Genomic DNA, 24837 nt, shown 5'->3' on the forward strand with positions numbered 1-24837 from the left:
TGTCCGAAATCATAATGATCCATGCGCGTTCTTGATATTACTGACTTGGAACAAGTTTCTGTGGTGGTGTGGGGCAGCAATGAGGCTCAGTCTGCCCAGGAAGCCCTTGTGTCAAACAACATCACTGGACTTTTCAAGGCATCCCCACCTAATTAAGCCGTTTACACAGTTAACTGGTATGACCAGTAAGTAAAATCTTAACAATTGTGAAGCATATGAAGTATCCTATGCACTCCACATGCTATTTTTTCGGTATATTAGAAGCAGTTGTTAGCTAGATTAACCACCAACAGTACTAGGACGGACAAGGGGGTCAGGCTCGGAGGACACAGGAGCCGCAACAAGACCCGAGCCACTACCGTACCTGATCAGGTTTCTTGACCTGCCAAAGAACTTGTGTCAGTACGACTGGCAGCCCTCTTTCTCCGCAGTTCCTCTCTCTGATTATAAGTGAGATCCCTAGAAATAAAAACCTGTGCATATTGGCTGTTAAATAATTTGTTGCTCCTTGATAATAATTCTTGAGAAGACACAAAATACACCACATAGCACCAGGGTGTTCTTTGCTGTGAGACGGATGACAATCTGAAATAATACCTGAAAAGCATCATATTGTGCCCAGAAATTAAGTTAATGTCGCAAAATCAGTGGCCCCCCTCTCCTCAACAACCCAGGACTGGTGTTCAGGCCCTGACTCACCCCTAATAAGTGTGCCTCCCGCGACTGCAAAGTGAACTGAATCCCGTCAGGTCGCTGCTGGCCACACATACACCATGCTGGGGAGAACCATGGGAGTAATAATCACTGGTTCACTTTAACAATGACTCCAGGAGGCGGCGGCTGCTGCTGATGACTTCCAAGAATGAGGCGAAGGCCGCAAACGCAAAGGCGACTGCTGTGATCTTGATCTTGATGTCACAGGGGACTGGAGATTTCTCTTTTCTTCTTTTGAGCTGATACGCTTTGTACAAAGTACCATTTTGATACTTTTTGTCGGTAGCGGTACATTTTTACGACATTAAGCTAAAGTGGTACGAAATTATTATTGAGGAAAAATTTGATACTTTTTTACCAAATTTCGTCTCACCGATGCATCCAGGGAAATGTGAAAAAAAGTAAAAGTCCCGGTATAAATTTGTATTTACGTATATATTCTACCGCAGATCAGTGTTTCTGTGTTTTTGTGACCCGTTAAAATCATGTATCTGAGTATACAGCAGCTGATGGGGCAGGGTATACGGCGTTGCCCCGGTGACGCTGAGCCGGATACAAGAGCAAGACGTGTACAGGACCGATCGAGGAGACAAACGGAAATCCCAACAGCGTAAGTTTTTTTTTTTAAGTACTATTAGGTAATTAAAGACATTAAACATGCTAAAATGTTAATTTCTCGTGATAGTGTGTGCATGAAGTATATAGCTGCAAAGCTTACATAATATTGAAATAGTACTAAATAACATTTATTGCGCCATGGAATCATAGAAACGATTAAAGCGAAGCTACTCTGACATGATTTATATAACTAATATTCTTGTTGTTTTATCATATCTGCATCAGCTAGGATGAACCAATAGTATAGGAGTACATACTGCATGGCCATTATAGGTTATGAGGTTAGATAATTTCATGTCAGGTTAGGTCAGGTTACATATAGTTGAGACCACTCGGGAGAATAATGTGGCACTAGCTGGCTACATATTTTTGGGCAAATTATAATGTTTCTTTTCTCTTCGAGATGGTGCATAATGGCCACGTATAATAAATTAATTTTAAACTTTAAGTAAGTATATCGTTAAGAAATAAAACAGTTTTATTTAGGAAGGAGCTGGATAGCATTGTGAAATGGTAGATAGTATTGGGGCACTCTCATATATCATTGTCATCATGATGGACAACATTCACTATACATTGAATTATACATAGAATGCTATAAGATCGTTAATTTATCAAAAGCATAGATATTATTTTGTAAGATATGTAATAAATTGTATATCTATACCAAATGTATTGTTTTTCCACATATAGATTAAAATTCTACATTGTCTGTGTTATCTTAATTATAAGTTTTAATCTCTCTCTCTCTCTCTCTCTCTCTCTCTCTCTCTCTCTCTCTCTCTCTCTCTCTCTCTCTCTGTTACCATACAAGTCATCATGCTGCAATTAGACACTGCAGACTGTGTACACCCTACATCACTGCCAGACGTAGGAGTATAAGAGTTAAAAAAATAATATTTAAGTAATTTCCTCACTGTAAAATATAAATTACCTAAAATTACCGGTTGATTCTTTTTTTGATACTTTTTTTTCAGCCATGTGGTACAATTTTACATTTTGATCATTTTTTATGGTACGTTTTAGTTTTTTCCACTGGGAACACATGCCACTCACTGGCCTCACTCCACATCCACAGACCCACAGTATCTGACCGCCTGAGTGGTAACCAAGACCCTGGCCTGGCCTTCAAGATCCTGAAACTCGCCAGAACCTTTCTCAAGAAAACGGAGCAACTCGAAGTCAAACAGTCATCCACCTGCTACTTGCACCTTTGGGGCACTACCTAGAGGCTGTGGTACCACAGCCTTCACGGGCCCCAGCAAATACACGACAAGAACACGTGTACAGTAAGATCGCTCTTGCCCTCCCCCGTCTTTGGTGATTTCCTTGTTGCTCTGACCTGCCGTTTGCATCTAATACTAACAGTATGATGTGTGTGGATGTGTTTTGTGTGGTGTAGTACAGTACGGTACGTATGTTGCTCGTATTACTTGTGTAATGGTGTGCAGTTGTCTTTTTTTCTTAACATCGTCAGGAGAAAACCTGTTTGGGGCGAAACATATGTGTCTCAGTGTGTACATTTTTTTTCTAGATCGATACACATCTATATAGGTGTGTGAGTAAGTGTGAGTGGTTATTCCTTGTGTGTGAGTGCGGGTTTGGATGGTATACCTACGTAAATTGGGCCCTCATTAAACAGAGTGCACCCTCACGCTCACACCCATTCCTGCTAATGTAACTAAAACTAACCTAACTAAAACCAATGTAATCTAACTTAATTTAACTCTGGTTGGAATGCAGTGAGCACGAGGGTGCACTCTGTGCAGTGAGTGCCTGTAAATTGTATGTTGGTGTGAGTGTGCACTTGCCAGCTAGTGTTATTGCATGTGTAGTGGATTGTTGCTGTTGACACCCCCGGTGGTGGCCAACTGACGTACAGGTGAGGAGAAAAAGGTGGATGTGCAACAATAATTTTAATTTAGGTGCCAGTTGTTCATTAATTGTACCGAATTTTCCCTTGCTTTGGTGGGTATTCTATGTTGTAGGTACTATTATGTAGTACATGTAGTAGGCCTACTGTACATGTTTATCTACTCTGTATCTGTTCTTTTACTTACCGGGTACTGATGTATATATGTAGGCTGTGTGTTAATAGTTATAGGCCTGACCTTGCCCTATTTATTTGTTGTTGTCTGCAATTGGACTGAGACTAGTGAGAGAATTTTTACTGAAAATTCTGCCTCATGTTATAATACTTCCTAGCTATATACTGTTAGGCATGGTAGGAGGAGGTTTGCTTTATTGACTATTATTTTGGGTATCATTAGAGGGTAAGCCTGACTTCTGGCATCTAGCCAAAAATATCTCCTCCAATTTCACCTCTTCCTCTTTCCCTCCTCTCCTTAACCCTGATGGAAGTACCGCCGTCTCACCTGTTTCTAAGGCTGAACTCTTCGCTCAAACTTTCTGTAAGAACTCCACCTTGGACGATTCTGGGCATATTCCTCCTACTCATCCCCCCTCTGACTCCTTTATGCCTGTTATTAAGATTCTTCCTAATGATGTTTTCTATGCCCTCTCTGGCCTCAACTCTCAGAAGGCTTATGAACCTGATGGAGTGCCTCCTATTGTCCTTAAAAACTGTGCTTCTGTGCTGACACCCTGCCTGGTCAAACTCTTTCGTCTCTGCCTATCAACATCTATCTTTCCTTCCTGCTGGAAGTATGCCTTTGTACAGCCTGTGCCTAAGAAGGGTGACCGTTCCTATCCCTCAAAATACCGCCCTATAGCTTTACTTTCCTGTCTATCTAAAGCTTTTGAATCAATCCTTAACCGGAAGATTCAAAAGCACCTTTCCACTTCTAACCTTCTATCTGATCGCCAGTATGGATTCCGCAAGGGGCGTTCTACTGGCGATCTTCTTGCCCTCTTAACCGACTCTTGGTCATCCTCTCTTAGCCGTTTCGGTGAAACTTTCTCTGTTGTGCTAGACATGTTGAAAGCCTTCGATAGAGTCTGGCACCAGTCTTTGCTTTCTAAACTGCCCTCTTTCGGATTCTATCCCTCTCTCTGTTCCTTTATCTCCAGTTTCCTTTCCAGCCGTTCTATCTCTGTGGTGGTAGACGGTCACTGCTCTTCCCCTAAACCTATCAACAGTGGCGTTCCACAGGGCTCTGTCCTATCACCCACTCTCTTCCTGTTATTCATCAATGATCTTCTTTCCATAACAAACTGTCCTGTCCATTTGTACGCCGACGACTCCACTCTGCATTATTCAACTTCTTTCAATAGAAGACCATCACAACAGGAAGTACACGACTCCAGACTGGAGGCTGCAGAACGCTTAACCTTAGACCTTGCTATCATTTCCGATTGAAGCAGAAGGAACCTTGTGTCCTTCAGTGCCTCAAAAACTCAATTTCTCCACCTATCAACTCAACACAATCTTCCAAACACCTATCCCCTATTCTTCGACAACACTCAGCTGTCACCTTCTTCAACAATAAACATCCTCGGTCTATCCTTAACTCAAAATCTCAACTGTAAACTTCATATCTCCTCTCTCGCTAAATCAGCTTCCTCGAGGTTGGGCGTTCTGTACCGTCTCTGCCAGTTCTTCTCCCCCACGCAGTTGCTATCCATATATAGGGGCCTTGTCCGCCCTCGTATGGAGTATGCATCTCACGTGTGGGGGGGCTCCATTCACATAGCTCTTCTGGACAGAGTGGAGGCTAAGGTTCTTCGTCTCATCAGCTCTCCTCCTCCTACTGATAGCCTTTTACCTCTTAAATTCCGCCGCGATGTTGCCTCTCTTTCTATCTTCTATCGATATTTCCACGCTGACTGCTCTTCTGAACTTGCTAACTGCATGCCTCCCACCCTCCTGCAGCCCCGCTGCACACAACTTTCTACTCGTGCTCATCCCTATACTATCCAAACCCCTTATGCAAGAGTTAACCAGCATCTTCACTCTTTCATCCCTCACGCTGGTAAACTCTGGAACAATCTTCCTTTATCTGTATTTCCTCCTGCCTACGACTTGAACTCTTTCAAGAGGAGGGTATCAGGACACCTCTCCTCCCGAATTTGACCTTGCTTTCGGCCACCTTTTGATTTTTTGGGGGGGAGCAGCGAGTAGCGGGCTTTTTTTAATATTGTTTTCTTTTTTTGTGCCCTTGAGCTGCCTCCTTTGTTGTAAAGAAAAAAAAAAAGCCATAACTGAATCAAATGTAGAAGATTTGGACTGATTTCTGCGCTCCGTCAAGTGTATATAGTGACTGCTGGTAATCCAAATTGCAATAATCAGAGTATTTCTTCATGAGGACATTATTTGAAGTTGTTTTAGTTGTGCAGTATGGGCTGTTTTATATAGCTCTTGCACACCCACCTACCCCTGTTATATTTTTGTATTAACCACATTTGAGTGGCATGACCCTGAGACAGCTGGGCTTTCGTGCTCTTAGGAGAAGCAATTTATGTATCTGCACAAAAGTAGTAGACAGGTACAAATCATATATTCTGCTGTTATTCATATGTGTTGATTTTATTGCATTGAGTAATTTCATTTACTATTTTCCAGCAAACCCATGTTCAGAATTAGTTGGTTGGCTGGCTATTCATGGCCTTTGGAACCAGTGCATTATTTTCAGTAGGATGAAAAATAACTTGTGTTTTTGTAGTTTTCAAAAAGCAATAAACCAGGATTTAGTTTTAAGTACATATTTTTTGCCTCGGGTTGTTGTTGGTGATTCCCAGGCTGCCTGGCCGAACAGCCCAGAGCCCCTGAGAAAGGTCATTGCCAAGACTGGGCTTTCTTACTGTGCTCTCATGGAGTGTATTCTATGTTGTTGGCACATCTGCCTGATAAATTTGCCTCGGGTTGATAAGCATGGATACTGTACTTAGACCAACAGGATGATAGTTCCTGCTGCCCACAGATCCATTGTTGGAGCTCAAATGACATCCCTATGTACATCAGTTTATTGCCTTTTGTTGAAAGTAATTTCTTGGTTTCAAATCCTTGAAATTTGACTTTCAAGGATTTGAAACCAGGAAATTACTTTCAACACAAGGCAATAAACTGATGTACATATAGGGATATCATTTGAGCTCCAACAATGGATCTTCGGGCGGCAGGAACTATCATCCTGTGCATCTAGGGCAGTGTTTCTTAAACTTTTTTGTGCAGCGGACCCCTTTTATTAAAATTACTCATGTAGCGGACCCTTTATTATTATAATTTTCCTCTTGAGTTTGAAAGTGTTTGCAGGTCATAATATACTGAAATTACAACTGAATTATTTATTACTGGCTTATCTTCAATGTGACTTAGCCACTGTAAAAAGCCATCAGGATTTGGTGCTACAAAAATAGGAATTTATGACGTTTTGGCCGAAAATTTGACTGAAATCGATATTAAAAATTATCCTGCGGACCCCTTGGAACATTCCACGGACCCCTGGGGGTCCGCGGACCACACTTTAAGAAACACTGATCTAGGGGAATGTTGTCCGTGCATGCCCATATGGTTACCACATGGGGCCCACTCTGCCCACCTGGGCCCCACACAGATACCCTGTTGCATCCCCCATCTGGGGTCCGTGTGGACAAATGTGGGGCCCATATTTACCTATCCGGGGCCCACCAAGATTGCCCAAATGGGAACCCATATTTTTGCCCACATTTTCCCATATGTTGCCCACATGGGGCCCACATTTTTTGCTAGCTGGGTCCCATCTTCATATCCCAATCTAAGTGAATATGCAAAAATCTGGAGAGTGAGGCTAGGCTTCGTTATATAACTATCCATTATGCTGCCAAATGATGATGGACATACAGTATATACATCTATTTTACTTCATCAAATCGCCGTTCGGCTGGAGGAATCCTCCACATGAGAAAGCTTCACGCGCCGCCGCCAGAAATTCAGGGTTGCCAACTGGCAGTTTTCATTACCAGATTTACCACAATCCGGTAATAAAAAACGAGTTTGGTAATGAATTACTGTGTTTTGGCAATCTGGTAATGGGAGTGTAAAAATTTGGTAATAAGTGAATATGTAAAGAAATAGGAATAAAAATTATATATATATATATATATATATAGAGAGAGAGAGAGAGAGAGAGAGAGAGAGAGAGAGAGAGAGAGAGAGGCGCTAGACACGTTCAGTTCCAGTATGGGACGGGGCTCTTACAGGCCCACGGACAACACGCCTAACAGCGAGCCAGTCTTCATCCTGCCATCGTATGTGGTGCTTGTGATTTAGGTTTTGGAAGTATAACATTGGTGATACGACATGTCTAAATGGAAAGGCACGTATGACTCTACAAGAACTTATCACAGTGCATGGGAAAAGGAATACCCATGGGTTACTAAAGCAAAGGATGGATCGCAACATGCCTTTTGTAAAGTGTGTAATAAAAATCTGCAACCACGAAAGGCCACGCTTAAGGTGCACGAAGAATCGAAAGATCATAAACAACGGGTTAATGCTGTTTCATCAACAAGAGCAAATGTTTTTCAGACAAGTAGACAAAATCTTCAGAAAAGTGAATCTCTCAAGAAAACTGAGTTGCAGTTGGCAGTTGCAGTGAGTTGTCATGCTCCTGTTGTGTGTATAGATCACTTTAGTGAAATAATGAAGGAAAATAGTAGTGCTGGAAGTTTGTTTGCAAATTTAAGGCTTCACCGTACCAAATGTTCAATGCTAATTACCAATGTTGTTTCACCAAGCCTTGAAGAGGATTTACACAAGAGAGTGATAAATGCAAAGTATTACTGCATTCTAGTTGATGAGTCCACTGACATATCTGCTGACAAGAACATATGTGTGTGTTTAAGATTTTTTGATGAAACAGTAAATGAGGTAGTATCTGCTTTTTTGGGACTGGTACCCATTACTGAGGCCACAGGTGAAGCTTTATTTAAAGCAATTAGTGATCTTTTGCTCAAGTGTGGTATTGCCATTGAAAACTGCATTGGCTTCTCCAGTGATGGCGCCAGCAACATGATCGGAGAAAATAATTCCTTATGGTCTCGCATTAAGGTACAGGCTCCACATTGTATAAAAATGCAGTGCACTTGCCATAGTCTAGCTTTGTGCATACAAAAAGGATTTGATAAACTTCCCTCTAACCTTGGTTTCATGTTACAAGAAGTACCAAAGTGGTTCAGAAAAAGTACATTAAGGCGTGAGATGTACAAAATGCTGTTTGAGACCATGAATACTGGTGAAGAAAGGCATGGCATACCTCTTCCATTTCTAACCCTTTCCACAACACGATGGCTAGTCAGAGGAAAAGTGCTATTCAACATTTTAGTTAACTGGATGGAATTGAAAGCTTACTTTCATTGTGCCAGCATCCATGGAGCACAAGATGTAAGGTACAAGGCTCGTCTTTTGTGGGAAATGTTTTGCGACGACTCCAACTACTTGTACTTTGTCTTCAGTTCACCCTTGGTTACAGAATTTGAAAGAGTGAATGCACTCTTCCAGTCTAACAATGCCAGTCCATCCTCTTTGCTTCTTGAATTGGATATGCATTATAAATCTCTTCACAACAGAATCTACAGTGAGCAAGGCACGTTACTACCACTGAATAAAACTGATTTTGGAGCCAAATTTTCCATGGAATGCAACAGACTTCTTTCCAGCAAAAATATGGCCTCTCGTCTGGAAAGCATACAACAACGGTGCCAGGAAATGCTTGTTGAACTTGTGTCTCAAGTCAAGATGAGGCTACCAGAGAATAGAGGACTGTTTGACAAATTAAGCAAGTTATCCCCACATAATGTCCTTACCCAGCTAAACAGACCAAAATTCAATGAACTTCCATTTCCTCACCTCCAAGAATCTCTTGAACTTTGTGAAGAACAATACAGAAAAATTCTTTATCATCCCTGGAATAATGAAGAGGTCTTCAGCTCTGGAATCCCAGAAGATCCAGTTAACTTTTGGGCTTCAATAAAGAAATATGAAGAAGGTGGTAGAAAGCCATATGAAGCTCTGGCCAGATATGCTTTGGCAGCATTGACAACGCCAGTGAGCAACGCACTTGTTGAGAGGATTTTTTCCCATGTTAATGCTGTGAAGACAAAAGTGCGAAATCGAATGAAACATAAGATGTTGGAGGCTATTTTGAGGATACGCACAACCTTGATTATGTCTGGAAAATGTTGTAAAGATCTAATAATTACTGAAAGCATGTTAGAGAAATTCAATGTTGGTATGTATGAACATACAAGAAGTCAAGATTGTCAGAGTAGTAAGGATGATGGCCTTAATGCTCTGTACGAATAACTCCCAACTCTTGCCTCTGGATCCACTCACCAGCTGATCTGTCCCATGGCATCTCTCACAGTAAGTTTATTTCTTATCACAGTTTTCTTATCCCAGTCAGTAGCATTATTCGTGTAACTTGTATGTACATTGGATTTATAATTAGCAATAATTAAAAAGTTTGGTAATGAAATGACGAATCTGGTAATAACTGGAGTCGAACTTGGTAATGCCTGTCGTACAAGAGTTGGCAACCCTGCCAGATCAGTTGCTTCACAGTTGCCACGCCGGAAGGACGTCAGCAGGGCTCCGTCCTGGTTTTCAACTCAACCAATAGGCCACGTGCTTGTTACGCAGGTACAGAGCCTCCTGCCCGTCATCCTATGTTAGGAGCGGGCAGGGCCTTGCAAGTGGCTGTTTCTACAATAGTGGGTGGGCTGCAAGGCGACTTATTTGTGTTGTGTTGTCTCGGCAGGCTGCGCCGGCCGCCGGCCATGTCTGATCAGTCCCGGGTAGCTGGGGGCCCTCAACAGGTGTCCCCACGGCCACGTTCGGAGTCGAGGCGAGGTGAACCATACCTTGCCTCAGGGGGCTCGGGATCGTCGCAGGACGAGATGAGGCCACATGCTCCTGGTAACAGTCATGGTGGTAGCGGGCGCTCGTATCAGCTGATAGGTGCCCATAAACCACTTCGGCCCCACAGGCGTGCTCGGCCAGCTGCGCCCCCGTCCCCACCTGCCCCCTGGAACATGGTTTTGGAGGCCATTTCGGAGCTACGAGGTGAGGTGAACAAGCTAAAGGAGGACAGGCAGCCTGCCCCTCGTGTGGCTCCTGTGGTGAACGAGGGTGCGGGTACATCACGTGATGCGTGCCGTCCTCTGTCTCCTCCTCCTGGCTCTTTCTCAGGGTTTATGGATTCAGGCAGTGAGGATGGTGAGATTAGAGTGTTTGCCCCAGGCAGTAGTGCTCTCATGCTGGGGGCCAAATCTTTTGGTCCACAGGAGTTGGTATCAGAGGATATTGACACACAGGTTGCGGACATGGTGAATTACGTGTTCGACAACGGCATGAGGGAGGAGGACTACAAGGACATCTGTGAGGACGACATTGTGAAGAGGCCGGCCAACTGTCACGCACTCGCACCTGTGGAATGTAACACGCAGGTGTTTGAAGCCCTCAGAGTAGATGCTAGGAAGGCAGACTGTCGCCTAAAAGAAGTCAACAAGGACATCCTGAGAGCGGCGACCATTATTACAAAATCCCTCTTGGTACTTGACAAGGTAGCTACTGATGAGGGGAACGCTGTGGTGGCTCGCGAGGTCGGAATGATTAATGGCGCACTGGCTTTGTTGGGCCATGCAAACCACAGGAACAACCTAGCAAGGCGGCTGGTCATGAAACGGGAGATAAACCGTAAGTACTCGCACCTTTGCTCAGACAGGGTGCCTATGACCCGCTTCCTCTTTGGAGATGACGTGTCACAGTCGGCCAAGAATATTGAAGACGCGGAGAAGCTTAAGCACAAGATTACCACCAAGAAGTCTTCTTTGGCCTGGCGATTCCCTGGGGGGAGGACGAGGAGTTCTTGGAGTAAAGCACCAAACAGGAGCTTCTCATCCAGGTTCCAGCCTTATGGTTTGCCGAGGACAGGCTACAGGGGCAATCAACGACCTGCACAGGCGAGGCAGGACACGGATCCAAAAAACGCGAAAGGCCGGGGGCACAAGGCTCGTCAGTAATTGAGGCAAGTAAGGACTTTGAAGCAGGTAGACTGCACTATTTTGTTTCTGAGTGGCAGAAATTTACACAAGACCCATTTGTTTTGGACATTGTTCAGCATTGCCACCTTAATATCAGTGTAGAGGACATAGAACATCTTTACTTTAAAGAGGTTGAATAGTACCCATTTAATAAGGAACAGCAACAATGCATTTCTAAGGAAATTAGCAAGCTCTTGCAACTCAAGGACATTCAGGTTACTCAAAGGACTGACGATCAAATTATTTCCCCAATATTCTTAAGGAAGAAGCCAAATGGTGAATACAGACTTGTGCTTAATTTGAAAGAGTTAAACTTACACATCCCATACAAACATTTCAAAATGGAGAATTTTGAGCAGGCAATCAAACTTATTCATGCGGGTGACTATTTGGCTTCAGTGGACCTTAGGCATGCTTATTACTCAGTGAAGGTTGCAGAGGAACAACAAAAATTTCTTTGTTTCACCTGGCACGGTACTGTTTACAAATTTACATGTTTGCCAAATGGAATTTCAGAGGGGCCAAGACTGTTCACCAAATTAATGAAACCTGTCTTTGCTACCTTAAGAAAGAAGGGTTACAGGATCACCAGTTTTATTGATGACACGCTTATCATTCACAGTACAAGGTCAGGTTGTCTTGAAAGCATAAATGATACAATCACTTTGTTGAGGAGTTTGGGGTTCTACATTAATGAAGAGAAATCTGTCCTGATTCCTACGAAGTGCATAGAGTACTTGGGTAATGTTATTGACACGGAGGGTATGAAAATTTACTTGCCTGAACGCAGGCTGGATAAAGTAACACAAGGTTGTAAGGCCCTTCTGAGCAAGGAACGACACACCATCAGAGGGGTAGCTAGAGTGATAGGCATGCTTGTAGCTGCCACCCCAGCAGTGGAACTCGGTAAGCTTCATTACAGGAAATTAGAAGCAGCAAAGATTGCTGCCTTAAAGGAAGAGAAAGGTGACTTTAACAGGAAAATGACTATCACTAATGACATGAGAGAAGATTTGAATTGGTGGATAAATAACGTTTCAATTCAGGACAGACAAATTTTCAGAACAGGACCAGATATTGAATTGTACACGGATGCATCTCGCTCAGGCTGGGGTGGTCACCTAGACCAACAGACAGTGAGTGGTAATTGGTCAAGGGAGGAAAAACATTTACACATAAATGCTCTCGAGCTCAAAGCCATTCTCCTGACACTGCAAACATTCACACTTGAACTCAGAGACAGGCACATAAAGGTTTTCTGTGACAACACCACTGCCATATCGTATGTCAACGAAATGGGGGGTTCTAAATCACAAACTTGCAACAACATATCTATTGAAATTTGGGACTGGTGTGTGGGAAACAACTCGTGGATCATCTGTTCGCACATACCAGGTAAAGACAACGTTATTGCAGACATAGCTTCTCGTAAAATTAATGACAGACACGAATGGAAACTGGGTGAAAACATCTTCAAGGAGTTATCTCAAGTGTTTGGTACTCCTTCCATTGATCTGTTTGCCTCTAGAATTAATAAGCAAGTAAGCACGTTCTGTTCGTGGAAACCAGACCCAGAGGCAAAATATTTTGATGCGTTCTCATTTAAATGGACACAGTTTCAACTTTGTTACATCTTTCCTCCGTTTTCATTAATTACTAGGTGCCTGCAAAAGCTAAAAGCAGAGGTAGCGAAAGGGTGGATGGTGGTGCCACTATGGACTTCGCAGCCTTGGATGGGCACTCTCCTCCAGTTGCTGGTCGATCACCCTCGTCTGATCATGGGGAAGGATGTGCTGACGCACCCATCTACGGCAGAACCTCACCCGCTATTGAAACACACGAGTCTCATGGCGTGCCTTCTATCAGGGAATCCCTACGAGAACAGGGCGTATCTGCAGAGGGCGCAGAAATCATTATGGCATCCTGGAAACCTGGCACAGAGAAGCAGTACAAGCCACACATCAGAAGGTGGGCCCAGTTTTGTCATAGACGGGATATCGATCCCGTTAATCCCACTGCACCAGAAATAATAAACTTTTTAACGGAAACATTCCACCGGAACGTGGGCTATGACAGTATCAACACAGCAAGAGGTGCTCTATCTTCATTGGGCATTGTAGTCAATGGCTGTAGGGCAGGGGTCCACCCTCTGGTGATCCGCTTTATGAGAGGGGTGTTCAATTTGAGACCAACCAAACCCAGGTACACAGAAACTTGGGATGTTAAGCCCGTTTTGCAGAAACTGAGAACGATGTACCCACTGAAAAGCCTGTCACTTAAAGAAGTCACATTAAAACTCGTGATGTTGATGGCACTGACACAAGCTGCCAGAGTACAGACGTTACACTTGCTGGTATTAAATGGCATTACTATAGGAGATGACTTCATTTCTGTGCCTTTGGGGGGAATTCTTAAGCAGGGTAGGCCTAGCTACAACATTCGTAGAATTAAGTTTCAGGCTTATCCAAAGGACGCCAGTTTATGCGTGTGTGAAACCTTGAAATGCTACATTAAAGCCACACAAGAACACCGACAAATCACTCAACTCAATGACATTAAATTATTCATAAGTTTCATCAAACCACATAAAGCAGTGTCTAAAGACACTATTGCACGTTGGCTTAGAACTATGCTTAATATGTCTGGGGTAAACACCAACACTTTCACAGCAGGTAGTGTGAGGCCAGCCGCGGCATCAAAAGCCAAAGCTATGGCTGTACCAATTGAATGCATAATGGCAAAAGCAGGATGGTCAAGGGAAACCACCTTTGCAACTTATTATGACAAGCACATTGTCACAGGGACAGATGCATTTCAGGAGGCAGTGTTGGAATAAGTACATCAGCGGACAGCAGCTTGGATGCCCATGTTTGACTCTAATGCAGCTGCTTTTGTGGGCCTCAAAGTTAGGTTAAGATTATGTTTACATGTTACATGCAAATCTTTATGTACATACATTAATAAATATGTTATGTTTACACAAGGTACTGGTGAGCCCGGGTTACAGAGACTACTGGGAGTCATAAGTGACAGCGGATTAATATTTTTAAGGTTTTATTTGGGGATGATGGATTACTACAAATTGTTCCAATTGCATAGTCCTCAACAGGTCAAGTTGTCATTTTGTTATATGTACATGCTCATACATGTATTTGCAAGGTCAATATGATGTTATCTGTTTCCAATAAGGTTATTATTACCCAAAATTCACGATACACATAAGGTACGACACCCACATGGCTTCAAAGCCTCATGTGGAGGATTCCTCCAGCCGAACGGCGATTTGATGAAGTAAAATTAGAAAAGTACACGAGACTTACCTTAGGTCAGTTGAGGTGTACTTATAATTTTGCGAAGCAAATCGCCTCGGCTGGTTGGAAGCCTTCACATGCCCTCCTCTCCCACCCTTCGCTACTAATTACACTACTAATTACGCTACTAATCACAAGACCAGATACCCTTTATTTCATGTGGGCGTTCGTACATGTCAAAGTCTGATCTGGCGGCGGCGCGTGAAGCTTTCTCATCAGGGGCGTCGTCATTTGTTGGGGCAGTTGCCCCCCCCAAGACTCAAGTTGCCCCCCCCAAGCCTCAGTTTGCCCCCCCTACCAGCGAAGCCTCAAGAAGTAACAGCAGCTGGATTTAGTTATATTTATATATATATATATATATATATATATATATATATATACATATATATATATATATATTTTTTTATTATTATTATTATTATTATTATTTTGTTGTTGTTGTTGTTGTTGTTGTTGTGTGTGTGTGTGTGTGTGTGTGTGTGTGTGTGTGTGAACAGTCAACACTGAGCGGCAGTTAGTGTTCCGGGAGCAGCAAAGTCAGACGAGCTGTATCCTGTTTAGGAGGTAGGCCTCAGAACTGGTGACGTCGCGGTGGGGGCCTGTGAGAGTGCCAAGCCTAGTACTTTCCCCATCTCTATCTCGCCCCTGTGTCACTGTGTGCTGTGTGTGTGGATCTACAGTGAGGGTGTAAGCTAGATGAGTGTGCGTGATTTGTTGTGTGAGCGGTGGACATCGTGTATACAGTGAACCCGTGATGATAAGGTAAATGAACAGTAGTGAGATTATATAATTTATGCTGAAAAACCTTGCTTATGTGGTTTACAAAAAGTAAAAAAAAAAATATATATATATATATATATATATATATATAAATATATATATATATATATATATATATATATATTTATATATATATTTATATATATAAAGAGAGAGAGAGAGAGAGAGAGAGAGAGAGAGAGAGAGAGAGAGAGAGAGAGAGAGAGAGAAAGCTGATGAAGCTCTTTGCTCACCAAACTGTCTCTGCCCCCCCCAAGAAAAATCTGAAATGACGCCCCTGTTTCTCATGTGAAGGCTTCCAACCAGCCGAGGCGATTTGCTTCGCAAAATTATAAGTACACCTCAACTGACCTAAGGTAAGTCTCGTGTACTTTTCTAATTATCAAAATTCAAGATATATATAATGATAAGAACAATGAATATATGACTAATTTAACCCCGGGCATCCCCGCGCGGTGTTTAGTAAGAACATAATAACGTAAGGGGTTCGCAAAAAGCTCAATGACCTATACTTGGCAACCCCTGTCTACCTACCACGAGTGGCAGTGTAGCACCTATCAGTGACAGTAATAGATGGGCCACTAAAACACACAGTAATAGATGGACACTAACATACACAGTAATAGATGGACACTAACACCCACACAGTAATAGATATACTAACACCCACACCCACACAGTAATAGATGGGCCACTAACATACCCACCCACACAGTAATAGAGGGACACTAACACCCACACCCACACAGTAATAGATGGACACTAACACACCCATCCACACAGTAATAGATAAACTAACACCCACACCCACACAGTAATAGATGGGCCACTAACACCCACACCCACACAGTAATAGATGGACACTAACACCCACACCCACACAGTAATAGATGGACACTAACACCCACACCCACACAGTAATAGATACACTAACACCCACACCCACACAGTAATAGGTGGGCCACTAACACCCACACCCACACAGTAATAGATGGACACTAACACCCACACCCACACAGTAATAGATGGACACTAACACCCACACCCACACAGTAATAGATGGACACTAACACCCACACCCACACAGTAATAGATACACTAACACCCACCCACACAGTAATAGGTGGGCCACTAACACCCACACCCACACAGTAATAGATGGACACTAACACCCACACCCACACAGTAATAGATGGACACTAACAACCACACCCACACAGTAATAGATGGACACTAACACCCACACCCACACAGTAATAGATGGACACTAACACCCACACCCACACAGTAATAGATGGACACTAACACACCCACCCACACAGTAATAGATAAACAAACTCCCACACCCACACAGTAATAGATGGACACTAACACACCCACCCACACAGTAATAGATACACTAACACCCACACCCACACAGTAATAGATGGGCCACTAACACCCACACCCACACAGTAATAGATGGACACTAACACACCCACCCACACAGTAATAGATGGACACTAACACCCACACCCACACAGTAATAGATGGACACTAACACACCCACCGACACAGTAATAGATAAACTAACACCCACACCCACACAGTAATAGATGGGCCACTAACACCCACACCCACACAGTAATAGATGGACACTAACACACCCACCCACGCAGTAAGAGATGGACACTAACACACCCACCCACACAGTAAGAGATAAACTAAAACCCACACCCACACAGTAATAGATGGGCCACTAACACCCACATCCACACAGTAATAGATGGACACTAACACACCCACCCACGCAGTAATAGATGGACACTAACACACACACTCACACATTGATAGATGGACACTAACACCCACACAGTAATAGATGGACACTAACACCCACACAGTAATAGATGGACACTAACACACCCACCCACACAGTAATAGATGGACACTAACACCCACACAGTAATAGATGGACACTAACACCCACACAGTAATAGATGGACACTAACACACCCACCCACACAGTAATAGATGGACACTAACACACCCACCCACACAGTAATAGATGGACACCAACACCCACACAGTAATAGATGGACACTAACACACCCACCCACACAGTAATAGATGGACACTAACACCCACACAGTAATAGATGGACACTAACACACCCACCCACACAGTAAGAGATGGACACTAACACACACACTCACACAGTAATAGATGGACACTAACACCCACACCCACACACTAATAGATGGACACTAACACCCACACCCACACAGTAATAGATGGGTCACTAACACCCACCCAAACAGTAACAGATGGGCCACTAACACACCCACCCACACGGTAACAGATGAACACTAACACCCACACCCACACAGTAATAGATGGGTCACTAACACCCACCCACACAGTAATAGATGGACACTAACACCCACACAGTAATAGATGGTCACTAACACCCACCCACACAGTAATAGATGGACACTAACACCCACACAGTAATAGATGGACACTAACACACCCACCCACACAGTAAGAGATGGACACTAACACACACACTCACACAGTAATAGATGGACACTAACACCCACACCCACACACTAATAGATGGACACTAACACACCCACCCACACAGTAACAGATGGACACTAACACCCACACCCACACACTAATAGATGGACACTAACACACCCACCCACACAGTAACAGATGGACACTAACATCCACACCCACACAGTAACAGATGGACACTAACACCCACACCCACACAGTAATAGATGGGTCACTAACACCTACCCAAACAGTAACAGATGGGCCACTAACACACCCACCCACACGGTAATAGATGGGGCACTAACACCCACCCACACAGTAACAGATGGACCACTAACACACCCACCCACATAGTAACAGATGGACACTAACACACCCACCCACACAGTAATAGACACACTAACACCCACACCCACACAGTAATAGATGGACACTAACACACCCACCCACATAGTAACAGATGGACAATAACACCCACACCCACACAGTAATACATGGGTCACTAACACCCACCCACACAGTAATAGATGGGTCACTAACACCCACCCACACGTACAGTAATAGATGGGCCACTAAGACAGCCACCCACACGGTAATAGATGGGGCACTAACACCCACCCACACAGTAATAGATGGGCCACTAACACACCCACCCACACAGTAATAGATGGGCCACTAACACACCCACCCACGCAGTAATAGATGGGGCACTAACACCCACCCACACAGTAATAGATGGACACTAACACCCACACAGTAATAGATGGACACTAACACACCCACCCACACAGTAATAGATGGACACTAACACACCCACCCACACAGTAATAGATGGACACTAACACACCCACCCACACAGTAATAGATGGACACTAACACACCCACCCACACAGTAATAGATGGACACTAACACACCCACCCACACAGTAATAGATGGACACTAACACACCCACCCACACAGTAATAGATGGGCCACTAACACACCCACACAGTAATAGATGGGCCACTAACACACCCACCCACACAGTAATAGATGGGCCACTAACACACCCACCCACACAGTAATAGATGGACACTAACACACCCACCCACGCAGTAATAGATGGGGCACTAACACCCACCCACACAGTAATAGATGGACACTAACACCCACACCCACACAGTAATAGATGGGCCACTAACACACCCACCCACACAGTAATAGATGGGCCACTAACACACCCACCCACACAGTAATAGATGGACACTAACACACCCACCCACACAGTAATAGATGGGCCACTAACACACCCACCCACACAGTAATAGATGGGCCACTAACACACCCACCCACACAGTAACAGATGGACACTAACACACCCACCCACACAGTAATAGATGGGCCACTAACACACCCACCCACACAGTAATAGATGGGCCACTAACACACCCACCCACACAGTAACAGATGGACACTAACACACCCACCCACACAGTAATAGATGGACACTAACACACCCACCCACACAGTAATAGATGGGCCACTAACATACCCACCCACACAGTAACAGATGGACACTAACACACCCACCCACACAGTAATAGATGGACACTAACACACCCACCCACACAGTAATAGATGGGCCACTAACACAAACACCAACACAGTAACATGGCGGGGAAAAGCTGAGGAGCTGTCTTGCGGTAAAATATCTGCCTCCCAAAATGGCGGGCCTTTGCGGGGCAGCTGAGAAGTGATCAGCTGATCGCTGATGATGACGTCACGTGCAACCCCTCTATGTCTAGACCACAGAGTTATATACTAGAGGGTTCAACTCCAATCCCTCGCCACGGTGAGAGGTGAAGCCACTGCTCCTGCCTGTAACTCTATGGTCGGCCGCCATAGGGTGACGGATTGGTGACCTTTCCATGATTCCACATGTTTACACTTAACCACTATTAGCTAGCCACCATTATGATATTTTGGAAAACTGAGCCGATCATTGTGTTGATGAGACATTGCTGCATATCATGATCATAAATTTATTGCAATTAGGTATACTTACAATAAAATAATGAGAAAAAATTATGGTAGTGTATAAACATTTTTGTTCACTTTTTTTGCTTCAACTCCTTGTCATTCATGTACTTTTTATTGCATTAAATTTTTGTTTACAGTTTCAAATTCAGCACATTTTTCCGATTCTGATAGTATGTGACATGTGCCAATGTAACAATAATCAGGGTGTAAAAAATGGACAAGAAAATAACAAATCTATCTGACAGAGGATCGCCGAGGCGCTGGTAACTTGATAATAGCAGTAGCAGACATAACTATGTGATGTTAAATTTCTCTGTCTCGCCATCCGTCACCTTAAGATGGCCGCCAGTTGCTTTAAAATCCAGGCTCTGGGAACCCTCTATGTATATAACCCTGTGGTATAGACCACAGAGTTATATACCTAGAGCGCGCGCTCCCGTGTTGTGGGGTTGGCGGCGGGTGAGGCAAGCTACCCTGGCGCGGCAGCCATCTTGGGGAGCCCACTTTCCCTCACTCTGTGGTGGTGGTGGTAGTGATAGTGGTGGTGATAGTGGTGGTGGTGACGGTGGTGGTGGTGTGATGGTGGTGGTGGTGATGGTGGTGGTGGTGGTGATAGTGATGGTGATGGTGGTGGTGATGATGGTGGTAGTGATGATGGTGGTGGTGATGGTGGTGGTGGTGGTGGAGATGGTGGTGGTGGTGGTGGTGATGGTGGTGGTGGTGGTACGCGATAGTGGTGGAGTGGTGGTGGTGGTGGTGATAGTGGTGGTGGTGGTGATGGCACGCGATAGTGGTGGTGGTGATGGTGGTGGTGGTGGTGGTAATGGTGGTACGTGATACTGGTGGTGGAGGTGGTACGTGATTGTGGTGGTGGTGGAGGTACGTGATAGTGGTGGTGGTGGTGGTGATGATGGTGGTACGTGATAGTGGTGGTGGTGGTGGTACGTGATAGTGGTGGTGGTGGTGGTGGTGGTGATGATGGTGGTACGTGATAGTGGTGGTGGTGGTGGTACGTGATAGTGGTGGTGGTGGTGGTGGTGGTGGTGATGATGGTGGTACGTGATAGTGGTGGTGGTGGTGGTGGTACTAGATAGTGGTGGTGGTGGTGGTGGTACGTGATAGTGGTACGTGATAATGTTGGTGGTGGTGGTACGTGATAGTGGTGGTGGTGGTGGTGGTACGTGATAGTGGTACGTGATAATGGTGGTGGTGGTACGTGATAGTGGTGGTGGTGGTGGTGGTGGTACGTGATAGTGGTGGTGGTGGTGGTTCTCATAAGCAGAGAGAGAGAGAGAGAGAGAGAGAGAGAGAGAGAGAGAGAGAGAGAGAGAGAGAGAGAGAGAGAGAGAGAGATTTACATAGATTTACATAGAAAATCAGACCACACAGACCCCATGGTCCAGACTTGGTGGTCTGTCCTTAAACCTAAGTGATTTTACATTAATCAGAAGACTCCAAAACGTTGCATTTCTACTCTAGTTGATATTAAGTTGAAGGAAGTGACGGTCGAGCTTATTTTTGAAGGAGTCAATCGTGTTACACTGGACCACTGACGGTGGAAGCTTATTCCATTCTCGCACTACAACGTTGGTGAAGAAAAATTTGGTGCAGTCTGAATTTACTTGTCTACATCTGAGTTTTACGCCATTGTTCCTCGTGCGCAAAGTGTCATCGATCATAAACAATGTTGATCTGTCTACATTCGTGAAACCATTAAGTATTTTAAAACATTCGATCAGTTTTCCTCGGAGAGAGAGAGAGAGAGAGAGAGAGAGAGAGAGAGAGAGAGAGAGAGAGAGAGAGAGAGAGAGAGAGCACCACCACCACCACCACTATAGCACCATCATCACCACCACCACCATCATCACCACAACCACCACCACCACCACCACCATCACCACCTACCACTTACCTCCACTTTGAAGTTGCCGGCTGGAGCATAGAGTTGGCTGGACTGGGCTCCCAAAGATGGAGGCCGAGGTACTTCCGGTTGCCGCACCCGAGTGTCTGGCTCGCGCGCTCTAGGTATATAACTCTTGGCTCGCGCGCTCTAGGTATATAACTCTGTGGTATACATAGCTGGGCGTTATCGCGATAAGTTATCGCGATACTTTATCGCTGATAACAAAATCGGGTTATTGGCCATCCGCTACTTATTTAAATATATATCGGTATCTTCGTTATTTTTGTAACCAAACTAGCGATAATCGCTACTTTTTTTCCGCCTCAGAAAAAGAAAAAAAAAACGTTGTCTCCTCCCTACTCGCATGCGTGGCCCGGGTGCCCGGTATTGTATGAAAAAACTTCGGGGTATGAATTATCTTCGGCGAAGAGATTTCATACTTAGATCATCAACATTAAAATACTAGGTTATTTTTTTATGTTAGACTCAAAAATCAATATATCAAAGAGAAAAATCATTTAACTTTGCCCCCAAAATGATTATTCACTACCTCAAATTTGATATTCCATATTCGTTTGTGAGCATGCCATGGTATTGAAGGCACCCGGTGCTGTGTTATTTGGCGTCCCATCGTCAAAAGCTGGCGCTTGTGTTAACAAACACTGGGCCCGTATCCTCAACAACTATTAATACTAAACTTGGTATTAACTTTCGACTTTGGTATTAACTTCACTCTCAAAGTGTATCCTCAACAACTATTAGCCTAATACCTACTCTTAACTTTGGTATTAACTTGAGAGTGCTGGCGAGGACTTCTAAACACTTAATAGTAAAGTTAATAGTGAAACCCAGACCCAGACCCATATCAACATGGCCCTCGGACTTCCTCGACCAGCCCGCCTCCGCAATTTAGAGTTTGATAGGGCGCTTTGGAACTGTATAACGATGGTGAACTTGTCAAGACATACATATTAGACCGTGCAGGAATGGAGTATGTGACTGATTTGGTGAGAAGAGAGCTACAAGATCCAGTTCAAAGGGAGCATTCCCGCACCCCGGGGTTGAAAGTGATTTTGACTTAAAGGTACTTGGCTACAGGAAAAATGCTGCAGTGTTCAAGTGATGAGTTAGGGGGTAAGCCAGAGTAGTGTAAGCAGGGTGATTGTGGAAACTCTGGCCGCCCTCAGTGACCCGTAGGTAGTCGGGAGGTTTATCCCCTTGATAGGGTGGAGATCCGTGTAAAGCAAGCAGAATTCTACCAACTTGCCGGTGTTGTGGGAGTGATAGACTGTACCCATGTGAAAATAATGGCACCAAAGGAAAACGATGTAGTTTATGTCAACAGAAAAAAAAAAATAAACATAGCTTGAACATACAATTAGTGTTTGATGCCTTTGTTATTGATTAAAATGTGAAATATTCGAGTTAAGGAAAACAAAACATGGGAAAAAAACTTTTATTTGTAGCAGAAAGGTACACACATGCAAATGAAAAAGATGACATTAAAATTGCATTAAAATGTCATTTAGAATATGATTTATAATTATTGCTGCCGGTTATTCATATTGAGATAATGGTGGTAAGAAAGCTTGTTAGAGACGTCTGCCAGTGTGAGGGAGGAGGAACGAAAGGTCGAGGTGACCACATCGCGAACATCATGACTTATGAGTGAAGTAAAACGAGGTTACTTGGTTTCTGTTTACAAAGTTCCAAGTGGAAAAACAACTTTATTGTGAATTCAGTGTATACTTTTCTGGAGTATTGTGTTTACTGAGTGAACTGGTGACCAATCTGTTGCTATTTGTGTCTTGCTTGAAGATATTCATCATTGGATTCAAAGCTATGGTATTAATGTGCAATAGTCATCATAACAAAATACGTAGTAATTAATTATATATGTCAACCTATTTATTTTCATGAGATCATGGTATGACCACTGAAAAACATAGCTTTTTATCTTGGCTCCATTACAAATTCAGTATATAATTACTCTATTAGTGGAATCTAGTTTTCAGGATCTTTTATTATTATGCCAATATTCTAAGCACTCAGCTTGCAAACATGCTTAGGTTTATGTTGTCAGTTTGGGTCGGACTTATGTGAACACTTTACCAAGTGACCTAAGATTACTCAATGCTCGCAAAGCTATGGTATTAACGTGCAATGGTCATCATACCAAAATACGTAGTAATTAATTATATGTCAACCTAATTATTTTCATGAGATCATGGTATGACCGCTGAAAACATAGCTTTTTTTTATCTTTGCTCCATTACAAATTCAGTATATAATTATTCATATATTCAATAAAGTAGTGGAATCCAGTTTTCAGCATCTTTTATTATTATGCCAATATTCTAAACACTCAGCTTGCAAACACGCTTAGGTTTATGTTGTCAGCTTGGGTCGGACTTAGGTGAACACTTTACCAAGTGACCTAAGATTACTCAATGCTACCCTATAGGTATACTACATCTTTGATTGTGAGTTCATCAGAGAGCACTGGAGAGCAGCATGAGTCTAATTAGGTGCTAATGAATATCCTGCCTGCATCACAGACTACATAAAATGCAAATATGATCAGTGCCTAAAGGTGTTATAAGCTAATGATGGTATATATATATATATATATATATATATATATATATATATATATATATATATATATATATATATATATATATATATATATATATATATATATATATATATATATATATATATATATATATATATATATATATATATATATATATATATATATATATATATATATATATATATATATATATATATATATATATATATATATATATATATATATATATATATATATATATATATATATGCCCTAATGTCCCTCCCACTTTTGAAGGCCAAATGACGCCCTGATTGTAACAACGCATCTTGTAACACCCATGACTGGGTGCCGGTGCAAATCTCCTCATTTAACACCGAGAAATTAA

At 43.2% G+C, this 24837-nt stretch overlaps 3 protein-coding genes across 3 annotated transcripts in view; 2 read left to right on the forward strand and 1 right to left on the reverse strand.

The window, feature by feature from the left end:
- The window catches only part of LOC126999205 (uncharacterized), a 50179-nt gene extending 49250 nt beyond the window's left edge, over positions 1-929 (reverse strand). The window contains exon 1 of the mRNA XM_050861534.1: positions 700-929. The gene's annotated coding sequence lies outside the window, so the exon portion shown is untranslated. The remainder of the gene's footprint in view (positions 1-699) is intronic.
- An 8911-nt stretch (positions 930-9840) lies between these two features.
- LOC126999203 (uncharacterized) lies at positions 9841-11441 on the forward strand. Its single transcript, XM_050861531.1, has 2 exons — positions 9841-9910; positions 10029-11441. Exon 2 carries the CDS (start codon positions 10048-10050, stop codon positions 11290-11292), a length of 1245 nt encoding a protein of 414 aa, XP_050717488.1. The 5' UTR covers positions 9841-9910; positions 10029-10047; the 3' UTR covers positions 11293-11441.
- A 1359-nt stretch (positions 11442-12800) lies between these two features.
- LOC126999204 (uncharacterized) lies at positions 12801-14706 on the forward strand. The gene has a single exon (XM_050861533.1). The coding sequence runs from the start codon at positions 13028-13030 to the stop codon at positions 14147-14149; it is 1122 nt and encodes a 373-aa protein (XP_050717490.1). The 5' UTR covers positions 12801-13027; the 3' UTR covers positions 14150-14706.
- Positions 14707-24837: the final 10131 nt, after the last annotated feature.

Source organism: Eriocheir sinensis, chromosome 16 (assembly GCF_024679095.1).
Source record: "Eriocheir sinensis breed Jianghai 21 chromosome 16, ASM2467909v1, whole genome shotgun sequence".
Lineage (NCBI taxonomy): Eukaryota > Metazoa > Arthropoda > Malacostraca > Decapoda > Varunidae > Eriocheir > Eriocheir sinensis.

Excerpts from the sequence above, each read along its gene's own strand:
- LOC126999204 (XM_050861533.1), top strand. The coding sequence starts at position 13,028 with ATGGACTTCGCAGCCTTGGATGGGCACTCTCCTCCAGTTGCTGGTCGA.
- LOC126999203 (XM_050861531.1), top strand. The coding sequence starts at position 10,048 with ATGTCTGATCAGTCCCGGGTAGCTGGGGGCCCTCAACAGGTGTCCCCA.